We start from the raw sequence: 19,868 nt of genomic DNA, 5'->3' as shown, positions 1-19,868 counted from the left end.
GCTGTTGCTGGTTTTCAGCACAATGCCGATAGTGCACCCACCTGACACCCAATCCAAAAGTCTAACTCCATCCCCCAGTATGGTTAATTATGATCATTGCTACTTACAAGAAAGAACAAGAATATGTTCCAGTATCGTTGACAGTTGCAGGCCAAAATTCTAATAAGGATCCTTCAACAGCAATTCTGCCTGTTTTGCCTGAAAGTTCCACAAGACCATTTTCGTAAGTATCTTTAAACCAAGTGATTGTAATTCCGTGTCTTTGAAGGTCACTCATGACAACTGGAGTGGATCCATTGCACAGTCTGCACCTTAAACGGGCATGCTCCCCTTCAAGGGCAAAGACCTTAGAACAATCTCGATGACATCTGTCAATCTGTTTTTCTAAAATTATAGCATAATTTTTAAAAACATTGTTAGTGTACGACAGCACATTACTCCATAAAACAAAATGATATTGTAAGATAGAGAAATTCAGCAGATTACAACAATAACAATATTGCACCTTTAATGTAGAATAAAGTCCATAGGTGCTTGCAGAGAAATAATCAGACAAAAGTTGAGACAAAGAAGGAGATAATAGGATGGGTAACTAAAATCTTGGTCAAAGAGATGGATTTTAAGGATGATCATAAAAGGAAGAGAGAGAGAGGCGGAAAGGGTTAGAGAAGAAATTCTGGAGCTTAAGGTCTAGATGGCTGAAACCATAGCTAATAAGGTACTGGGGAATGCATAGGAGGCCAGGATTGGAAAAATGCAGTGTTCTCAGATGGTTGTAGGGCATGAGAAGGATACTGAGATAGGAAGAGCTGTGGTCATGAATAGATTTAAACACAAAGGAGACAATTTTAAATTTAAGGCTTTGATAGACAAGGAAAAAAACTAGGTCAGCAATTTAGGGGTGATTGGTGAGCAGGACTTGATGTGGGATAGGATAAGGGCAGCGGAGTTTTGGATGAGCGAAACTTTGTAGAGGGTGGAGAATAGGAAGAAAGCATTGGAAGAGGCGAGTCTGGAGGTGATAAAGATATGGATGAGGTTTTCAGCAGCAGATGGAATGCAGCAGGTGTGGAGGCATGCAATTTTGCAACAGTGGAAGTAGGTGGTCTTTGTGATTGAAAGGATATGGGGTCAGAAGTTCAGCTCAGGGTCAAATAGGATGCTGAGATTGTAAACAGATTGGTTCAACCGAAGACCGCGGCCATGGAAGGGAATGGAATCAGTGACAAGGATACGGAGTTTGTGGCGGAATCTAAAAATGCTTTATTCCTACTGATGTCAGACAAGCTGAGTGAGAACACAAAGGGTGGAAAGGTCGGGAGAGGTGGTGGAGAGGTAGAACAAGGTATTATCAGCGTATGTCTTCGAATGATATTGCCAAGGGGCAGAAGGTAGATGATGAAGAGGAGGGGACTGAAAAGAAACCCTTGAAGGCTTCCAGAGGTAGTAGCACAGGGCAGGAAAATAAGTCATTGCTGGAGATGCTCTGGCAAGAGTGGAACCAATCAAGGGCAATCCCAATGAGCGGAGGTGAGGCATTGGAGTAAGATAGTGTTGTTAACTGTGTCAAAGGCTGTTCAGAGGGTGAGGAGGACAGAAAATGCACAACAGTCACAGTTACGGAGGATGTCTATTGTGACTCTAATTAGGGCCATTTCACTTCTGAGGCAGGGTGGAAACCAGATTGGAAAGATTTTAACATGAAGTTGCAGGAAAGATGAGCAGTGATTTTGAACTGCCAGTCGCCCATATTTCAGGCAAGGAACAGATAGCTGGCAATTTAAAACCCAGAGTTGGATAAGTGCGTGAAACGATTCTCAAATCTTTTGGTTGCTGAACCCTTTTTCAAATAGATTAGTAATCACGGATCCCCATCTAAATTATAATACTATATAATACTCATAATATGAAAGTGCTGCATGTAAAGAGTGTTTTAATAATGCTTTTATTAAAACAGGTATTTAGTTACAGATAGCAGTGAGATGGGTGTGCCCGTTTCTCACACCAGTGCTGGGTAGATGCCGCAACAGATGCCACTATTAACCAGTTAGTGCTGTACAATTTTTATAGCCATCAGCAGACTAGCCAAGGTGAGTGATAGCATGAGTACCCATGCACATGCTGGAAGGCAGCTGGAAGCAGGATTCACCACCATACTGTCCCACTGGCATGTTCTGTAACACCTGCACTGTGGGGTTGTACGTGTTTGCGTGAACACGTTCAGGCACGGGTTTGAAGGGCCCTGCAAGCACTCTGATCACATGTCGGGAGGAAGGTACAGGGTCGGGGCATCAGGGAAAGGAATCGGCTCAACCGTCAGGCAAAGTGAATGAGAGCTGTGAGTCTCTGAGGAGGCGTGTCAGCCGCAAAGAATAATTTGCAAGAAATTAATCAGTGTCAGTTTTATAAAAAGGAAGAAGCTTGTTATTACCTCCAGCTGCCTCCAGTCACAGACCCCTTGGAAAGTTTCTATGGAACCACGGACCCCAGCTTGAGAAACACGGTCTGGATGACCACATGTGCAGGAAGGGTCGCCAGCTCCAGCAAATCGAGCTCCGGGTATCAGAGCTTGAGTGGGAGCTGGAGTCACTGAAGTGCATCTGGGAGGCTGTAGGATTCGGCCGGTGCCAACATCAGTGTGTGTCCCATATCTCGGGAGCCTCCTATCAACAAGAGCAGGCATCGACGACGAGATCCAACACCGCCTCCAGTGTGCCAGTGCAGCCTTTGGTCGCCTGAGGAAAAGAGTGTTTGAAGACCAGGCCCTCAAAACTGCAACCAAGCTCATGGTCTACAGGGCTGTAGTAATACCTGCCCTCCTGTATGGCTCAGAGACATGGACCATGTACAGTAGACACCTCAAGTTGCTGGAGAAATATCACCAATGATGTCTCCGCAAGATCCTACAAATCCCCTAAGAGGACAGGCGCACCAACATCAGCGTCCTCTTTCAGGCTAACATCCCCAGCATTGAAGCACTGACCACAATTGATCAGTTCCGCTGGGCAGGCCACATAGTTTGCATTCCAGACACGAGACTCCCAAAGCAAGTGCTCGACTCGGAGCTCCTTCACGGCAAACGAGCCAAAGGTGGGCAGCAGAAATGCTACAAGGACACCCTCAAAGCTTCCCTGATAAAGTGAAACATCCCCACCAACACTTGGGAGTCCCTGGCCCAAGACCGCCCTAAGTGGAGGAAGTGCATCCGAGAGGGCGCTGAGCATCTCGAGTCTCAATGCCGAAATTATGCAGAAATCAAGCGCAGACAATGGAAAGAGTGTGCGGCAAACCAATCCCACCATCCCTTCCCTCAACGACTATCTGTCCCACCTGTGACAGAATCTGTGGCTCTCGAATTGGACTGTTCAGCCACCAAAGAACTCACTTCAGGAGTGGAAGCAAGTCTTCCTCGATTCTGAGGGACTGCCTATGAGTGATGATGATGAGTGTATGGGCCCAAAGGATTTTTGGTCTTTTAAAATGGATCTGTACTCTTTTAAAATGGAGACACACATGGGCTGCGTTTCAAAATGGAGTTTGGATATTTGGACTTTAAAAAGGACTGATTTTTGGTTTCTGTGAAATATAGCAGGAGCTGCCTGTCTTTTGGTTTGCCATGGATCCAGTCTCAATGCTGATGTCATGAAAGGCCTTTTCATTTTGAACATTGTGTGATTTGTGGAAAAGGACCTTTTATCCATGGAACCAGTACGTCTGGATGGACAATGAGGTTTGCAGGCCAAATGTAACACCTCTGACCTCTTTCAATGAAGGAGCAGTCAAAAACTCAACAAACAGTTAGCACTTTGAGAACTGCTCATCTACAGAAATGGCCTACCATTGTTTTCATCGAGATGACCAATCCAGGACAGAGACATCACCAGGAAGACCAACTAGCATCTCTGCGACCATGGTAACCAGGAATTGTCCAGCCAGTTTTGTGTATTATACGAGGTATAAATATGCTGAACTTTGGGGATTCAGTGCTTACTTTTCTTCACCATCTGGAATGGGGTTCCCCGCATGGCTACGCGTCCGTCAACTCTCCAGGAACGCTCGAAGTGAGTGCCTTGCCGTACCGCCTGAATGTAACTCTCTAGGCCTCAGCGCATGCGTCTGTTCGGCACGGTTTTGTCTTGAGTCAAACGGACCCAGGACCGTGTGAATCAACGACAAGGGCTGGGTAATTATATCCAGTATACACTTCAGGAAATCCCCAAGATCACCAGCGTATTTGGCTGCTGAGGAACTGCAAGTGTCCAAGACGCAGGCTAACACGTATGTGTGTGTGTGAGGAGGCTTCCAAATGTGGGTTCTGACCAAACCGGGAGAGGGGTTTAGTTCGAAGGGTTTCCATTATCTAGGCTTAGATTCTGGGAAGGGGGTTGGTTCGGCGTAACCACCAGGGTGGGTATTTAGTCTAAGGTTTTAAGCTAGTGTCCACAGTCACCTCCTCCTTAAGCCATAAGCGAGGGGAGTAGGGGTTGTCATTTTGTGAGTGTAATAAAAGGAATCTATCATTGACCAACCTGAACCGTTTTGTTTTGTCTGAGTCAATTATAATCTATCCATAGTAACTCCTTGGGTCCGAACTTAGGGATTGTGAGGCTTGTGATTCGCAGCATAATTCGGAAGACCAACCGGGTGGCATCCGCTCACGGCCGGGTTACACAGTAATCCCGCTGGGGACGCTGCGCATCGGGCATGGGAGAAGACCTATCTGACCTTGATCTCTCTCTCTGTGGGATTACCCACCAATCGATGGGCTAGGCAGGAACTATTGGCAAAAGCTCCTGCTGTCCAAAGGGAAACGACCCGAACCGGGGAGTTTTAAAGCATGTGTCGACTCAAGGGAGAGTCATAGAGACACAGGGCACACAAAATACCCTACAAGGCTGAGAACTTCATGGATAGCACATTTCTAGAGGTGGCAACCCTGCAGTTTAAGAGTGTGCAGGCAGACAGGGAATGGGTGGCCACCAGTCAGAAGTGGAGGACCAGGCAGGTAATGCAGGAGTCCGCTGAGTGCATCTCGTTCTCCAACCAGTATTCTGTTCTGAGTACTGGTGGGGGCGAAGGTTCCTCTGGGTGGTGCAGCTAGAGCCAGGACCACGGCACCACAGGTGGCTCAGTTGCATGGGGGAGGGGTGGGGAGGAAGAAGAATGGAAGAGCAAGAGTGGTAGAGGATTCAATAGTTAGGGGAGCTGACAGGCATTTCTGCAGCCACAGACATGACTCCAGGATGGTATGTTGCTTCCCTGGTGCCAGGGTCAAAGATGTTGCCGAGTGGCTTCAAGACATTCTGGGGGGAGAGGGTGAACAGCCAGAGATTGTGGTCCATATCGGTACCAATGACATAGGTAGAAAGAGGGATGAGGTCCTGCAGCCAGAGTTTAGCGAGCTAGGCGACAGATTGGAAAGCAGGACCTCAAAGGTAATAATCTCTAGATTACTCCCGGTGCCACATGCTAGTGAGTACAGAATTAGAAAGATAGAGCAAACGAATGGAGAGGTGGTGCAGGTGGGAGGGCTTCCTGAGGTGTTGGGACCATTTCTGGGGGATGTTGGACCTACACAAGCCAGACAGGTTGCACCTCAACAGAGCCGGGACCAATATCCTCACGGGCAGGGGTGGAGGGGGGGTTGCTAGCGCTGTTGGGGAGGGTTTAAACTAGCTTGGCAGAGGATGGGAACCTGAGAATAGAATCAGAAGGGAGAGCAACAAAGCTGTCCAGGAACCCTGGAACATTGTGGGCCACCACGACCTGTATGAGAACACCTCCGCAGATCGGGGCTACAAAAAGAGCTGGAACGGCTGGCCCTGGAACATCTAAACAAAGAGTAGGGCCTATTGGAGACTATAAAGGTAATCTGTATGTGGAGGCGGAAAATGTAGGTATGGCTCTTAATGAGCACTTTGCATCTGTTTTCACAAAAGAGAGGGGCGATGCAGACATTGCAATCAGGGAGGAGGAGTGTGAAATATTAGATGAAATAAACATAGTAAGAGAGGAGTGTTAAGGGACTTAGAAGCTTTGAAAGTGGATAAATTCCCAGGCCCAGATGAAATATATCCAGGCTGTTAAGAGAAGCAAAAGAGGAAATAGTAGAGGCTTTAATCATCATTTTCCAATCCATTCTAGCTTCAGGTGTGGTGCTGGAGGACTGGAAGACTGCTAACATTGTACCTTTGTTTAAAAAGGGAGAAAGGGATAGACCAAGTAATTACAGGCCAGTCAGCCTAGCCTTGGTGGTGGGAAAATTTTTGGAAAAAATTTAGAATTTAGAAATTTAGAAAGACACGGATTAATCAAGGACAGTCAGCGTGGATTTGTTAAGGGAAGGTCATGTCTGACCAACTTGATTGAAGTTTTTGAGGAGGTAACAAGGAGGGTCGATGAGGATAGTGCTTTTGATGTAGTGTATGTGGATTTTTGATAAGGACCCACATGGCAGACTGGGCGTGAAAGTAAAAGCCCATGGGATCCAGGGCAAAGTGGCAATTGGAACCAAAACTGTCTCCGCAGGGATTCCGCAGGGCTCGGTACTAGGTGCCTTGCTTTTTGTGGTATATATCAATAATTTAAACTTGAATGTACGGGTATGATTAAGAAGTTTGCAGATGATACTAAAATCGGCTGTGTGGTTGATAATAAAGAAGAATGCTGTAGACTGCAGAAAGATATCAATGTACTGGTAAGATGGGCAGAACAGTAGTAAATGGAATTCAATCTGGAGAAGTGTGAGGTAATGCATTTGAGGAGGGCTAACAAGGCAAGGGATTACACATTAAATGGTAGGACACTCAGAAGTGTAGAGGAACAAAGGGACCTTAGAGTGCAGGTCCACAGATCCCTAAAGGTAGCAGGACAGGTAGATAAGGTGGGTATGGGGAAAAAGGGGGAATATGATGTTGAGATAGAGGATCAGCCATGATCATACTGAATGGCAGTACAGATTTGAAGGGCTGCATGGACTACTACTGCTCCTATTTTCTATGTTTCTATGTTTAAGAAGGCATATGGAATACTTGCCTTTATTAGCTGAGGCATAGAATTCAACAGCAGGGGGGTTATGCTTGAACTGTATAAAACATTAGTTAGGCCACAGCTAGAGTACAGCACGCAGTTCAGGTCACCGCATTACAGGAAAGATGTGACTGCACGAGATAGGGTAAAGAGGAAATTTATAAGGATGTTGCCTGGACTGGAGAATTTTAGCTATGAGGAAAGATTGGATAGGCTGGGTCTGTTTTCTTTGGAACAGAAGAGGCTGAAGGGAGACCTTATTGAGGATTATAAAATTATGAGGGGTCTAGATAGAGTGGATAAGAAGATCCTATTTCCCTTTGCAGAGAGGTCAACAACCAGGGGGCATAGATTTAAAGTAATTGGTAGAAGGTTCAGATGGGATTTGAAGGGAAATACTTCACCCAGAGGGTGGTTGGGGTCTGGAACTCACTGCCTGAAAGGGTGGTAGAGGCAGAAACACTCATCATATTTATAAAGGGCTTGGATGTGCACTTGAAGTGCCGTAATCTACAGGGCTGCGGACCAAGAGCTGGAAAGTGGGATCAAGCTGGATAGTTCTTTGTCGGCTGGCACGGACTGATGGGCCGAAATGGTCTCCTTCCGTGCTGTAAATTTCTAGAGGGTATTGTGGGATATGATATCTTCTAAACTGTTATATATGTAAACTTGTATTTACTCTATACAGCCACCAGAGGGCTCATCCCTTGGAGTCCCAAGGAATCCCATAATCCCTTGGGAGCACAGGTATTTAAAGTGGCCTCACAGGCTGGAAGGCACTCTGGAGACCTGCAATAAAAGACTATGGTCACACTTTACTTTGAGGTCACAGTGTTCCGTCTGACTCTTTCTCCATACACAACATAAACAATTTGACTAGACAGATTGACTGCAATGGTCTTTTCTGTTCACGTACATTCCCATGTTGCTGAAGTTCAAAATTTTAAACCAAAGATGTTTATTAGCAAAACATAAAACTTAGACTATTTTCTGTTTAATAAAATCCAAGTCAATCATAATCATCAAAAGCTGAAGGAAAGAACAGAATTAAAGAAATAGTTTAGCAAGCAGTGTAAACAAAATCTAGGACACACTTTACATGCAGTTTAGGTACATGAAAAGATAATCTAGGGTTATTTTACCTTTAGTAATACACCCATTCATCGATTCAGATATGGTGAATGTTAACAAAAACATCCAGAGCATTACATTCATCCTGCAATTGAGATAAAAATGTAACAGCATTATTTGTCTCAGCCCAGTAAAACATATGGATAAATAGAACCCATAACAGTGACAAGTTCTCTATTCAATCCCGTTTACCTAGATCCAAAGCGGATGATGACAAGCATGTGCTGACATGATACAGGTACTGCTATCCTGGGTCCTAAGAGGCTCATATTGACACACCAGGCACTCCTTCATGTGCAACTGCCACTCAGATAATACTTAGAAGTTACATATCACACACTGATTCCAAGGAAAAGCTTAGGTAAAAGAAAGTCATAGATAGTAGAAGTTTGGTGATGCTAAAATTTGTTGAGCAGCAAAGTTGCTTTCATCTGATGGAATGAATAGAAACTGTGTAATTTGCAGCACAAAGGTCACATAGATGATAGCATGTTAGTGATCAGAAGGCAGCGAGTATGTGCATATTTCTGTTCAGATAGTGGCCAGATATTGTACTCAAGAGAAAGTGGTAGACTGGTTACAAAACAGAAAACAGAGAGTGGAGAGTGAAAGGTATTTACTCAGACTGGCAGAAGGTGGGCAGTGGTTTTCCACAGGGTTCAGTCCTGGGACTACTGTTGTTCACCATTTACATAAATGATTTAGATTCGGGAATCAGAGGTACAATATCAACATTTGTGGATGACACCGAATTGGTTGATATAGTTAATATTGAGGAAGACTGCAACAAAATAAAAGATAACATTAAGAGGGTTAAGTTGGATAACCCCTAAAAACAGGTGCAGGAATTGCGATGCCTGATTAACTCGTGCCCATTGATTGCACTGCAGGCAGGACAACAACTTTGTGCTACCTGCTCATTTCCATGATTGCTACATGCAACCAACACTCCTCACGCTGTTGATTGACTGCATGCATCAGCAGGGGGCCCAATATTGTGAGTGCCAGCACTACTTACAGCTAGCCTGCACCTCTAAGAGGGGAGGTGCATTGTGGGTGCTGGTGGTAATGAGAACATTGTGAATATTATGCTGTAGAAGATTCAGCACTGGCTGAACATGGGGGAGAGCAAGCATAAAGGTTTTCGAACACTGCACTGGAGTTGTTGGTGGAAGAGAGAAGGAGAAATGTCCTGCATCACTCAGGAGGATCGGAGACTCTTCAGACACATGCTCAGAAGGCAGCGGCAAGAGATAGCAGCGGAGATCAATACCAGGAGTGTATTGAGGAGTGGTGCAGAAGGGAGGGATTCAAATTCCTGGGACACTGGAACCGGTTCTGCTGGGGGTGGGACCAGTACAAACCGGATGGTCTGCACCTGGGCAGGACCGGAACCAATGTCCTAGGGGGAGTGTTTGCTAGTGCTGTTGGGGAGGGGTTAAACTAATATGGCAGGGGGATGGGAACCTATGCAGAGAGACAGATGGAAGTAGAATGGGGGCAGTAGCAAAAGATAGAAAGAAGAAAAGTAAAAGTGGAGGGCAGAGAAACCCAAGGCAAAAAGCAAAAAGGGACACAATACAGCAAAATCCAAAAGGGGCAAACGGTGTTAAAAAGACAAGCCTGAAGACTCTGCGCCTCAATGCGAGGAGTATTTTCAATAAGGTGGACGAATTAACTGCGCAGATAGCAGTTAACAGATATGATGTAATTGGCATCATGGAGACATGGCTGCAGGGTGACCAAGGCTGGGAACTCAACATCCAGGGGTATTCAACATTTATAAAGGATAGACAGAAAGAAAAAGGAGGTGGGGTGGCGTTGCTGGTTCAAGAGGAAATTAATGCAATAGTAAGGAAGGACATTAGCTTTGATGATGTGGAATCTGTATGGGTGGAGCTACAGAATACCAAAGGGCAGAAAACGCTAGTGGGAGTTGTGTACAGCCCACCAAACAGTAGTAGTGAGGTTGGGGACAGCATCAAACAAGAAATTAGGGATGCGTGCAATAAAGGTACAGCAGTTATCATGGGTGACTTTAATCTACATATTGACTGGGCTAACCAAACTGGTAGCAATGCAGTGGAGGAGGATTTCATGGAGTGCATTAGGAATGGGTTTCGAGACCAATATTTTGAGGAACCAACTAGAGGGCTGCCCATCCTACAATGGGTGATGTGTAATGAGAAAGGACTAATTAACAATCTTGTTGTGCGAGGCCCCTTGGAGAAGAGTGACCATAATATGGTAGAATTCTTATTAAGATGGAGAGTGACACAGTTAACTCAGAGACTAGGGTCCTGAACTTGGGGAAAGGTAACTTCAATGGTATGAGATGTGAATTGGCTAGAATAGACTGGCAAGTGATACTTAAAGGGTTGACGGTGGATAGGCAATGGCAAACATTTAAAGATCACATGGATGAACTTCAACAATTGTACATCCCTGTCTGGAGTAAAAATAAAATGGGGAAGGTGGCTCAACCGTGGCTAACAAGGGAAATTAAGGATAGTGTTAAATCCAAGGAAGCGGCATATAAATTGGCCAGAAAAAGCAACAAACCTGAGGAGTGGGAGAATTTTGTATTACATCAGAGGAGGACAAAGGGTTTAATTAGGAGGGGGAAATAGAGTATGAGAGAAAGCTTGCTGGGAACATAAAAACTGACTGCAAAAGCTTCTATAGATATGTGAAGAGAAAAAGATTAGTGAAAACAAACATAGGTCCCTTGCAGTCAGATTCAGGTGAATTTATAATGGGGAACAAAGAAATGGCAGACCAGTTAAACAAATACTTTGGTTCTGTTTTCACGAAGGAAGACAAAAATAACCTTCTGGAAATACTAGGGGACCGAGGGTCTAGTGAGAAGGAGGCTCTGAAGGATATCCTTATAAAGCGGGAAATTGTGTTAAGGAAATTGATGCGATTGAAGGCCGATAAATCCCCGGGGCCTGATAGTCTGTATCCCAGAGTACTTAAGGAAGTGGCCATAGAAATAGTGGATGCATTGGTGATCATTTTCCAACAGTCTATCGACTCTGGATCAGTTCCTATGGACTGGAGGGTAGCTAATGTAATACCACTGTTCAAAAAAGAAGGAAGAGAGAAAACAGGTAATTATAGATCGGTTAGCCTGACATCAGTAGTGGGGAAAATGTTGGAATCAATTATTAAAGATGAAATAGCAGCGCATTTGGAAAGCAGTGACAGGATCGGTCAAAGTCAGCATGGATTTATGAAAGGGAAATCATGCTTGACAAATCTTCTGGAATTTTTTGAGGATGTAACTAGTAGAGTGGACAAGGGAGATGTGATGTATTTGGACTTTCAAAAGATTTTTGGCAAGGTCCCACACAAGAGATTGGTGTGCAAAATCAAAGCACATGGTATTGGGGGTAATGTACTGACGTGGATAGAGATCTGGTTGGCAGACAGGAAGCAGAGAGTCGGGATAAATGGATCCTTTTCAGAATGGCAGGCAGTGAGTAGTGGAATGCCGCAGGGCTCAGTGCTGGCACCCCAGCACTTTACAATATACATTAATGATTTAGATGAAGGAATTGAGTGTAATATCTCCAAGTTTGCAGATGACACTAAACTGGGTGGCGGTGTGAGCTGTGAGGAGGACGCTAAAAAGCTGCAGGGTGACTTGGACAGGAAAGGTGAGCGGGCAAATGCATGGCAGATGCAGTATAATGTGGATAAATGTGAGGTTATCCACTTTGGTGGCAAAAACACGAAGGCAGGATATTATCTGAATGGCGGCAGATTAGGAAAAGGGGAGGTGCAACGAGACCTAGGTGTCATAGTTCATCAGTCATTGAAAGTTGGCATGCAGGTACAGCAGACGGTGAAGAAGGAAAATGGCATGTTGGCCTTCATAGCTATGGGATTTGAGTATAAGAACATAAGAACATAAGAACTAGGAATAGGAGTAGGCCATCTAGCCCCTCGAGCCTGCTCCGCCACTCAACAAGATCATGGCTGATCTGGCCTTGGACTCAGCTCCACTTACCCGCCCGCTCCCCGTAACCCTTAATTCCCTTATTGGTTAAAAATCTATCTATCTGTGACTTGAATACATTCAATGAACTAGCCTCAACTGCTTCCTTGGGCAGAGAATGCCACAGATTCACAACCCTCTGGGAGAAGAAATTCCTTCTCAACTCGGTTTTAAATTGGCTCCCCTGTATTTTGAGGCTGTGCCCCCTAGTTCTAGTCTCCCCTACCAGTGGAAACAACCTCTCTGCTTCTATCTTGTCTATCTCTTTCATTATTTTAAATGTTTCTATAAGATCACCCCTCATCCTTCTGAACTCCAACGAGTAAAGACCCAGTCTACTCAATCTATCATCATAAGGTAACCCCCTCATCTCCGGAATCAGCCTCGTGAATCGTCTCTGTACCCCCTCCAAAGCCAGTATATCCTTCCTTAAGTAAGGTGACCAAAACTGCACGCAGTACTCCAGGTGCGGCCTCACCAATACTCTATACAGTTGCAGCAGGACCTCCCTGCTTTTGTACTCCATCCTTCTTGCAATGAAGGCCAACATTCCATTCACCTTCCTGATTACCTGCTGCACTTGCAAACTAACCTTTTGGGATTCATGCACAAGGGCCCCCAGGTCCCTCTGCACCTCAGCATGTTGTAATTTCTCCCCATTCAAATAATATTTCCTTTTACTGTTTTTTTTCCCCAAGGTGGATGACCTCACACTTTCCGACATTGTATTCCATCTGCCAAACCTTAGCCCATTCGCTTAACCTATCCAAATCTCTTTACAGCCTCTCTGTGTCCTCTACACAACCCGCTTTCCCACTAATCTTTGTGTCATCTGCAAATTTTGTTACACTACACACTGTCCCCTCTTCCAGGTCATCGATGTATATTGTAAACAGTTGTGGTCCCAGCACGATCCCTGTGGCACACCACTAACCACCAATTTCCAACCCGAAAAGGACCCATTTATCCCGACTCTCTGCTTTCTGTTCGCCAGCCAATTCTCTATCCATGCTAATACAGTATAGGAGTATAGGAACAGGGAGGTCTTACTGCGGTTGTACAGGGCCTTGGTGAGGCCTCATCTGGAATATTGTGTTCAGTTTTGGTCTCCTAATCTGAGGAAGGACGTTCTTGCTATTGAGGAAGTGCATTGAAGGTTAACCAGACTGATTCCCGGGATGGTGGGACTAAGATATGAGAAGAGACTGGATCAACTGGGCCTTTACACAATGGAATTTAGAAGGATGAGCGGGGATCTCATAGAAACTTATAAGATTCTAATGGGACTGGACAGGTTAGATGCGGGAAGAATGTTCCCGATGATGGGGAAGTGCAGAACCAGGGGACACAATCTTAGGATAAGGAGTAGGCCATTTAGGACTGAGATGAGGAGAAAATTCTTCACTCAGAGAGTTGTTAACCTGTGTAATTCCCTACCACAGAGAGTTGTTGATGCCAGTTCATTGGATATATTCAAGAGGGAGTTAGATATGGCCCTTATGACTAAAGGGATCAAGGGGTATGGAGAGAAAGCAGGAATGAGGTACTGAGGGAGTGATCAGCCATGATTTTATTTAATGGTGGTGCAGGCTCGAAGGGCCGAATGGCCTGCTCCTGCACCTATTTTCTATGTTTCTATGTTTCTATGTATCCCCAAGCACCTAGATGCAGTGTGTGAAGAGGGTTAATAATCTCACACGAGTTCTCAAAGTCAGGATTGCATCTTCAATTGCCATATCCTATCAACTGCTCCACTAGTCTCATCCACTGCTTAATTCACTACACCCCCACCATTCACCTGCCAACAATCTCTGTCAATCAGGTTTCATACCTAATATCCGTGTGCTTTACCTCACCCTTACATACTTAATACTGTTGCAAGCCTCACACTGCCAGCTATTTAACCATTGCAGCCACATCACCCAAACATATTGCACGATACTCGCTGACACACTTCCCTCTTTATTGCAGGAGGTGGTGCTCAACAGGAGGCAGCAGAAATTTATGGGAGGGGGAGAGAAGCCTCTGCATGTTTTAACCCCCATGGAGGAGACATTGCTGGCCATTCTCGGAAGCGGCATTGCTGAGTGCCCTTTTCTTTCTACTCCTCTTCCCTCTTACATAAGAACATAAGAATTAGAAACAGGAGTAGGCCATCTTGCCCCTCGAGCCTGCTCCGCCATTCAATAACATCATGGCTGATCTGGCCGTGGACTCAGCTCCACTTACCCGCCCGCTCCCCGTAACCCTTAATTCCCTTATTGGTTAAAAATCTATCTATCTGTGACTTGAATACATTCAATGAGCTAGCCTCAACTGCTTCCTTGGGCAGAGAATTCCACAGATTCACAACCCTCTGGAGAAGAAATTCCTTCTCAACTCGGTTTTAAATTTGCTCCCCCGTATTTTGAGGCTGTGCCCCCTAATTCTAGTCTCCCCTACCAGTGGAAACAACCTCTCTGCCTCTATCTTGTCTATCCTTTTCATGATTTTAAATGTTTCTATAAGATCACCCCTCATCCTTCTGAACTCCAACGAGTAAAGACCCAGTCTACTCAATCTATCATCATAAGGTAACCCCCTCATCTCCGGAATCAGCCTAGTGAATCGTCTCTGTACCCCCTCCAAAGCCAGTATATCCTTCCTTAAGTAAGGTGACCAAAACTGCACGCAGTACTCCAGGTGCAGCCTTACCAATACCCTATACAGTTGCAGCAGGACCACCCTGCTTTTGTACTCCATCCCTCTCACAATGAAGGCCAACATTCCATTCGCCTTCCTGATTACCTGCTTCACCTGCAAACTATCCTTCTGTCATTCATGCACAAGGACCAATTGTGCAGCAGTGGAGGCGTGTCCTGCACAGTAGAAGCTGTGAGCAGTGAGTGAAGCAGCTAGCAACTTGAGCTCCTGCTTGGAGAGCCCTGAGACCAGCCAGGAAGAGAAGGAAGGAAGGGGTTTCACCTTCAACTTTTATCCAGAGGGAGAGGAGGAGAAAAGAAAACTTTTAAACATCTTTACCATTTCTGCAAAGAGTTGGAGAGAGGGGGAAAAACCACAACAACCATCCAGTGTGGAAGGAGGGAGACTCAACATTCTACAGGTGGGTGTGGGTGCATTTCCCAAAAAAGACTTTGTTGTATCGGTGGGGGGAGGAAAGAAGACCACTGAGGGCCGGAACATCGCGGGGGGTGTGTGTGTGTGTGGAAGTGTGTGTGGGGGCCTTGCTTACAACTAGGCCCCCCCCACAATTGGAACCCCCCCCCACCCCCCCACATTTGCCTAGCCTGGGATAGCTGGAGCTACCAGGCTGAAGATTGTTGTTTTTCTTATTCACCCAATTAAAGATCGTTAGGAGTGCCTGGTGGCTCCAGCTACCCCAGGTGAAGACATCTTCTCCCCCCACCTGAAGACCACCCCAAGGACTTTTGTGTTTTTGCCATCTGGGGAGTGCACCCACCCACAGCTGCGAGGGGAGACCTGCCCTCGCAGTCCCCCCCCCCCCTTCCCACCCCCCTCTCTCTTTCTCTGCTACTCTGTTTCTCCCCTCTCTCTCTGAGGCCTCTTCCTTCCAAATTTGCAAAAAAAAACCAATTAAGACAACTGAGCAGAGGGAGCAAGGCCTCTCCCCAATTGTCAACGAGGGGAGAGGTGCCTCGTTAAGGGCTCCTCTGCTCAGTGAACATAAGAGGCCATTAAAGACCATTAAGGCCTGTGACTTTGGGGTGGGTGTAGCCCTTAAAGGGACCCCGTGATGGCGACCCCATCCACGCCGGTGGCAGGGCCAGCAAGGACGTATGCGCAGGTGGCAACCGCTTCCACAGCACCTCCTGCGCCACCCGCTGCCCTGCCACCATTTAGATTAATTACTAGAAAACACGGGGTCAAGAGCTACACTCACCCCACAATGAGCATTGAGGAGTGCGTGCGGGCGATGGCTGGGGTAGTCGGCCCCTCGGCCATTGTCGCAGCCTCCAAGATGTCTGGGAAGGCTGTTTTCTTCCTGGGGTCGGAGCGGGCGGTGTCCCTGGCCCTCGAAAAGGGGCTCACGGTGGGCGGGACGTTCCTACCGGTGGATCCTCTCGAGGCCACCGCGCAGAGGGTCATCGTGTCGAACGTCCCGCCCTTTGTTCCCGCTGAGCTCCTCCTCCCTCACCTACAACAACTGGGGGAGGTAAGGTCAGGGATCAACCCCATACCGCTCGGCCTCAGGGAGAACAGCCTGCGCCACGTGTTCTCCTTCCGCCGCCAGCTCTTTGTCCGGCTGGCGCGGGAGGACGTGACAGAAGGGCACTTTAATGTGGTGCACGAGGGGACTGCCTACCGCGTCTTCTGGACGTCGGACGGCGTGCGGTGCCATGCCTGCAGGGAGGTGGGGCATGTTCGTAAGAACTGCCCCGCCTCCAAGGCCGCCAAACCACCGAAGGCGGCCAAGGCTGGCGCTGCCGCCACCCCTCCCCCTAGTTGCGTCCGCGTGCCGGGAGCCATGGGTGCGCGGGCATCGTCGGAGGCCTTTGTTTTCAGGGCCTCCGGCGGGGGGGAGGGAGAGCGTCCGAGCGGAAAGAAGGCGCGGAAGAAGGAGAAACATCTAGAGGCGGGTCCCCTCGGTGCGCCGGAAAGTCTGACCACCGCGCTCAGCCCAACCCAGTCACCGGCGAGCGCGGGGTGCCCCGAGCCCGTGCCCGGGCCCTTGAATACCACCACAGAGGGGCCCAGGCGCGGGCAAGAAAAGGAAAAGGGGGGTGCGGAGCGGGAGGCCTCGGCAGACATGGAGGTCTCCCTGACTCCGCGCGCCCCCAGGAACAAAAAGAGGCACCGCCCCAATGAGGCGGAGGGGGAACAACATCCCTCCGCGGAGGAGGCGGTGCCCGCCGCGTGTCCCGCGTCCCCCACCAGCGCCCCCAAATTGCGCTGCAGGCGCGAGGAGTCTTTCCCCGGGGAGGGTGAGACAGTTGAGGCTGCCCAGCCTCTGCCTCCCGGGGATGGAGTGGAAGATCTGCCTGTCGTGGGGGGCGTGGGGACCGCGGAGGAATGCGTAGCCGCCGGGCCGGGCGTCCCGGGGACTGAGGCGGGCGGGACCGAAAAGGCCGAACCTGAGCCCGCCCAGCCAATACACAACTTACCCCGGGATTTGCTCGACCCGGCAGAGAATGAAACAAATAATTATGACACTGTAGATGCTGGGCCGGGGGGTGGCAGCGGGGAGGGGGAGGAACACCCACCCTCGCCCCTTACTTTGGAGCTGGAGCACTTGGGGGGCCTGGGGATTTCCTATGGCCGGGTCTCTCCTTGTTCTCCGGTTCCTGGGGCGGAGGGGGAACCCCTTCCGCTGTCATTTCCCGACCCAGCACCATTTTTAAAAGAGCCCAGTGGGGACTCCTCTGCCGACGATCCTGGGGGTGGGATCGGGGCAGTGCCAGGGCCGGTTGGAGCGGCCGGTTCATTTGCCGTACCTTGTGCGGTCGATGGGCCGGCTGCTGGCGGCCACCTCCCGGAGGAGGACGGGGACTCGGTGGGGGACGCGGGTGAAGACCTAGAGACCACCGCCAGGGAGGCGGTGGATCTGCTCGCGGCCGCCGCTGAGGCCCTCCTCGTTCCTGCAAAGGAACTCCGGGACTTTTTGGCCCAGAGCCGGGGTCGCCGCGACCAAGCCCGACTGGCCCTGGAAAAATGGTCCGAGCCGGAGCTGATCAAGGGGTCCGTCCGCGCCGCCGTTAAAACCTTGGCCGCGGGCGGGCCCTTGACAAAGGAGCAGCACCTTGAGCTGCGCGAGCTCGAGGGACTCCTCGCTGGGCTGCGGAGGGAGCGGAGTTCAACAAAAGACTCCGCTCCCTCCCCCACAATAGGTTAAGGTAGAGGTTGCACTATGCTTTTGCCATGAAGATAACCATAGCCAGCCTCAACATCAACGGCGGCAGAGGGGCACGCCGTAGATTTGACATTTTTTCGCTCCTGCGGGAGGGGAAATATGCGGTGTGCTTCCTGCAAGAAACCCACACCGTTCCGGGAGACGAAGCCACGTGGCTCCTGGAATGGCAAGGAGAGGTCCGCATGAGCCACCTCACCGCCATTTCTAGTGGGGTGGCCATCTTGCTGGGCCCGCATTTTCAGCCGGAGATCTTGGGGGTCGAGGAGCCCGTGCCAGGCCGCTTGCTGCACGTAACGGTTCGCCTGGGGGACGTGCCGCTCCATCTCGTGAACGTGTACGCCCCTCATCCCGGCCCGCAGCAAACGCGCTTCTTTGAAGAGGTGTCCGCTCTTCTTGGCTCCGTCGACGTCGGCGACTGCATTGTCCTCGGGGGGGATTTTAACTGCACCCTCGAGGCGAGGGACCGCTCCGGTGCCCCGCAGTGCATGACGGCGATGGAGAAGTTGAGGGACCTGGTCGGGTCCTTCGACTTGGTGGACGTCTGGCGAAATCTCCACCCCGACTCCAGCGCCTTTACTTGGGTGAGGCCTGGAGTTGGATGGTCTAGAGTCGACCGCCTTTACGTGTCTCGGGCGTACGTTTCCTGCGTCCCGGCGGCCTCCATGCGGCCGGTGCCGTGTTCGGACCACCACCTGGTGTGGGCGGAGCTCGCTTCGCTCCGCGCGAGGATGGGGTCCGCGTACTGGCACTTTAACAACCGGCTGCTGGAGGACGTGCGGTTCCAGGACTCGTTCCGTCGATTCTGGTCCGACTGGAGAAGGAAGCAGGGGGGCTTCCCCTCCTTGAGGCTATGGTGGGACGTGGGCAAGGCTCACGTCCGCGTCTTCTGTCAAGAGTACGCGAGGGGGTCGACCAAGAGGCGGGCGGCCAGAGTCGGGCGCCTAGAAAAAGAGGTGCTCGACCTGGAAGCCCGTCTCGGTCAAGTCGTCCAGGGCCCGGCCCTGCGGACGGTGTACGAAGCGAAGAAGGCCGCGCTGAAGGACCTGCAGCTCGTCGGGTCCCGAGGCGCGTTCGTGAGGTCGCGGATCCGGTTCCTGCGGGATCTGGACCGCGGCTCCCCCTTCTTCTACTCGCTGGAAAAAAGGCAGAGTGTCCGTAAGCAGCTCTTGACGCTGCTGGCCGACGACGGCTCTCTCGTCTCGGATCCGGAGGGCGTCAACAACAGGGTCCGTGAATATTACGGGGCTCTGTTCTCTCCGGATCCGTCCAGCGAGGAAGCGCGTAGAGTTTTGTGGGAGGACCTGCCGAAGGTCAGCCCGGAGGGCGCCGAAAATCTGGAAGCTCCGCTAAGCCTGGCGGAGCTGACCGGTGCCCTCGCCCGGCTCTCGAGGGGAAAATCCCCGGGGCTGGACGGGCTGACCGTGGAGTTCCACAGGGCGTTCTGGGACGTCCTGGGGAGCGACTACGCGCGGGTCCTGGGGGAAAGTCTGGCGACCGGGGAGATGCCCCTCTCTTGGCGCAGGGCAGTCATCGTCCTGCTGCCTAAGAAGGGCGATCTCCGCCTCCTTAAGAACTGGCGCCCGGTCTCCCTCCTCAGCACGGACTACAAAATCTTCGCCAGGGCGATGTCTGCTCGCCTTGGTGCCGTGCTGGACCACATGATTCACCCCGACCAGTCATACACGGTCCCGGGCCGGACGATCCACGACAACATCCATCTGGTCCGGGACCTCATCCATTGCTCCCAGGAGGCTGGTCTGTCGGTCGCCTTCCTATCCCTCGACCAAGAGAAGGCGTTCGACAGGGTGGATCACGACTATCTGCTCGGAACTCTGC

The 19,868-nt window shown here is 49.5% G+C and overlaps 1 protein-coding gene across 1 annotated transcript in view; it reads right to left on the bottom strand.

Moving 5' to 3' along the window:
• The window catches only part of LOC139274796 (interleukin-18 receptor 1-like), a 177,904-nt gene that overhangs the window by 71,283 nt on the left and 86,753 nt on the right, over nucleotides 1-19,868 (bottom strand). The window contains exons 3-4 of the mRNA XM_070891490.1: nucleotides 8,172-8,245; nucleotides 108-384 (exon numbers count right to left, since the gene is read on the bottom strand). Coding sequence (XP_070747591.1) covers nucleotides 108-384; nucleotides 8,172-8,245 — 351 coding nt within the window. The remainder of the gene's footprint in view (nucleotides 1-107; nucleotides 385-8,171; nucleotides 8,246-19,868) is intronic.

Source organism: Pristiophorus japonicus, chromosome 10 (genome assembly GCF_044704955.1).
Source record: "Pristiophorus japonicus isolate sPriJap1 chromosome 10, sPriJap1.hap1, whole genome shotgun sequence".
NCBI classification, from domain to species: Eukaryota; Metazoa; Chordata; class Chondrichthyes; family Pristiophoridae; genus Pristiophorus; species Pristiophorus japonicus.
This window is presented reverse-complemented; position numbering and strand designations above follow the sequence as displayed.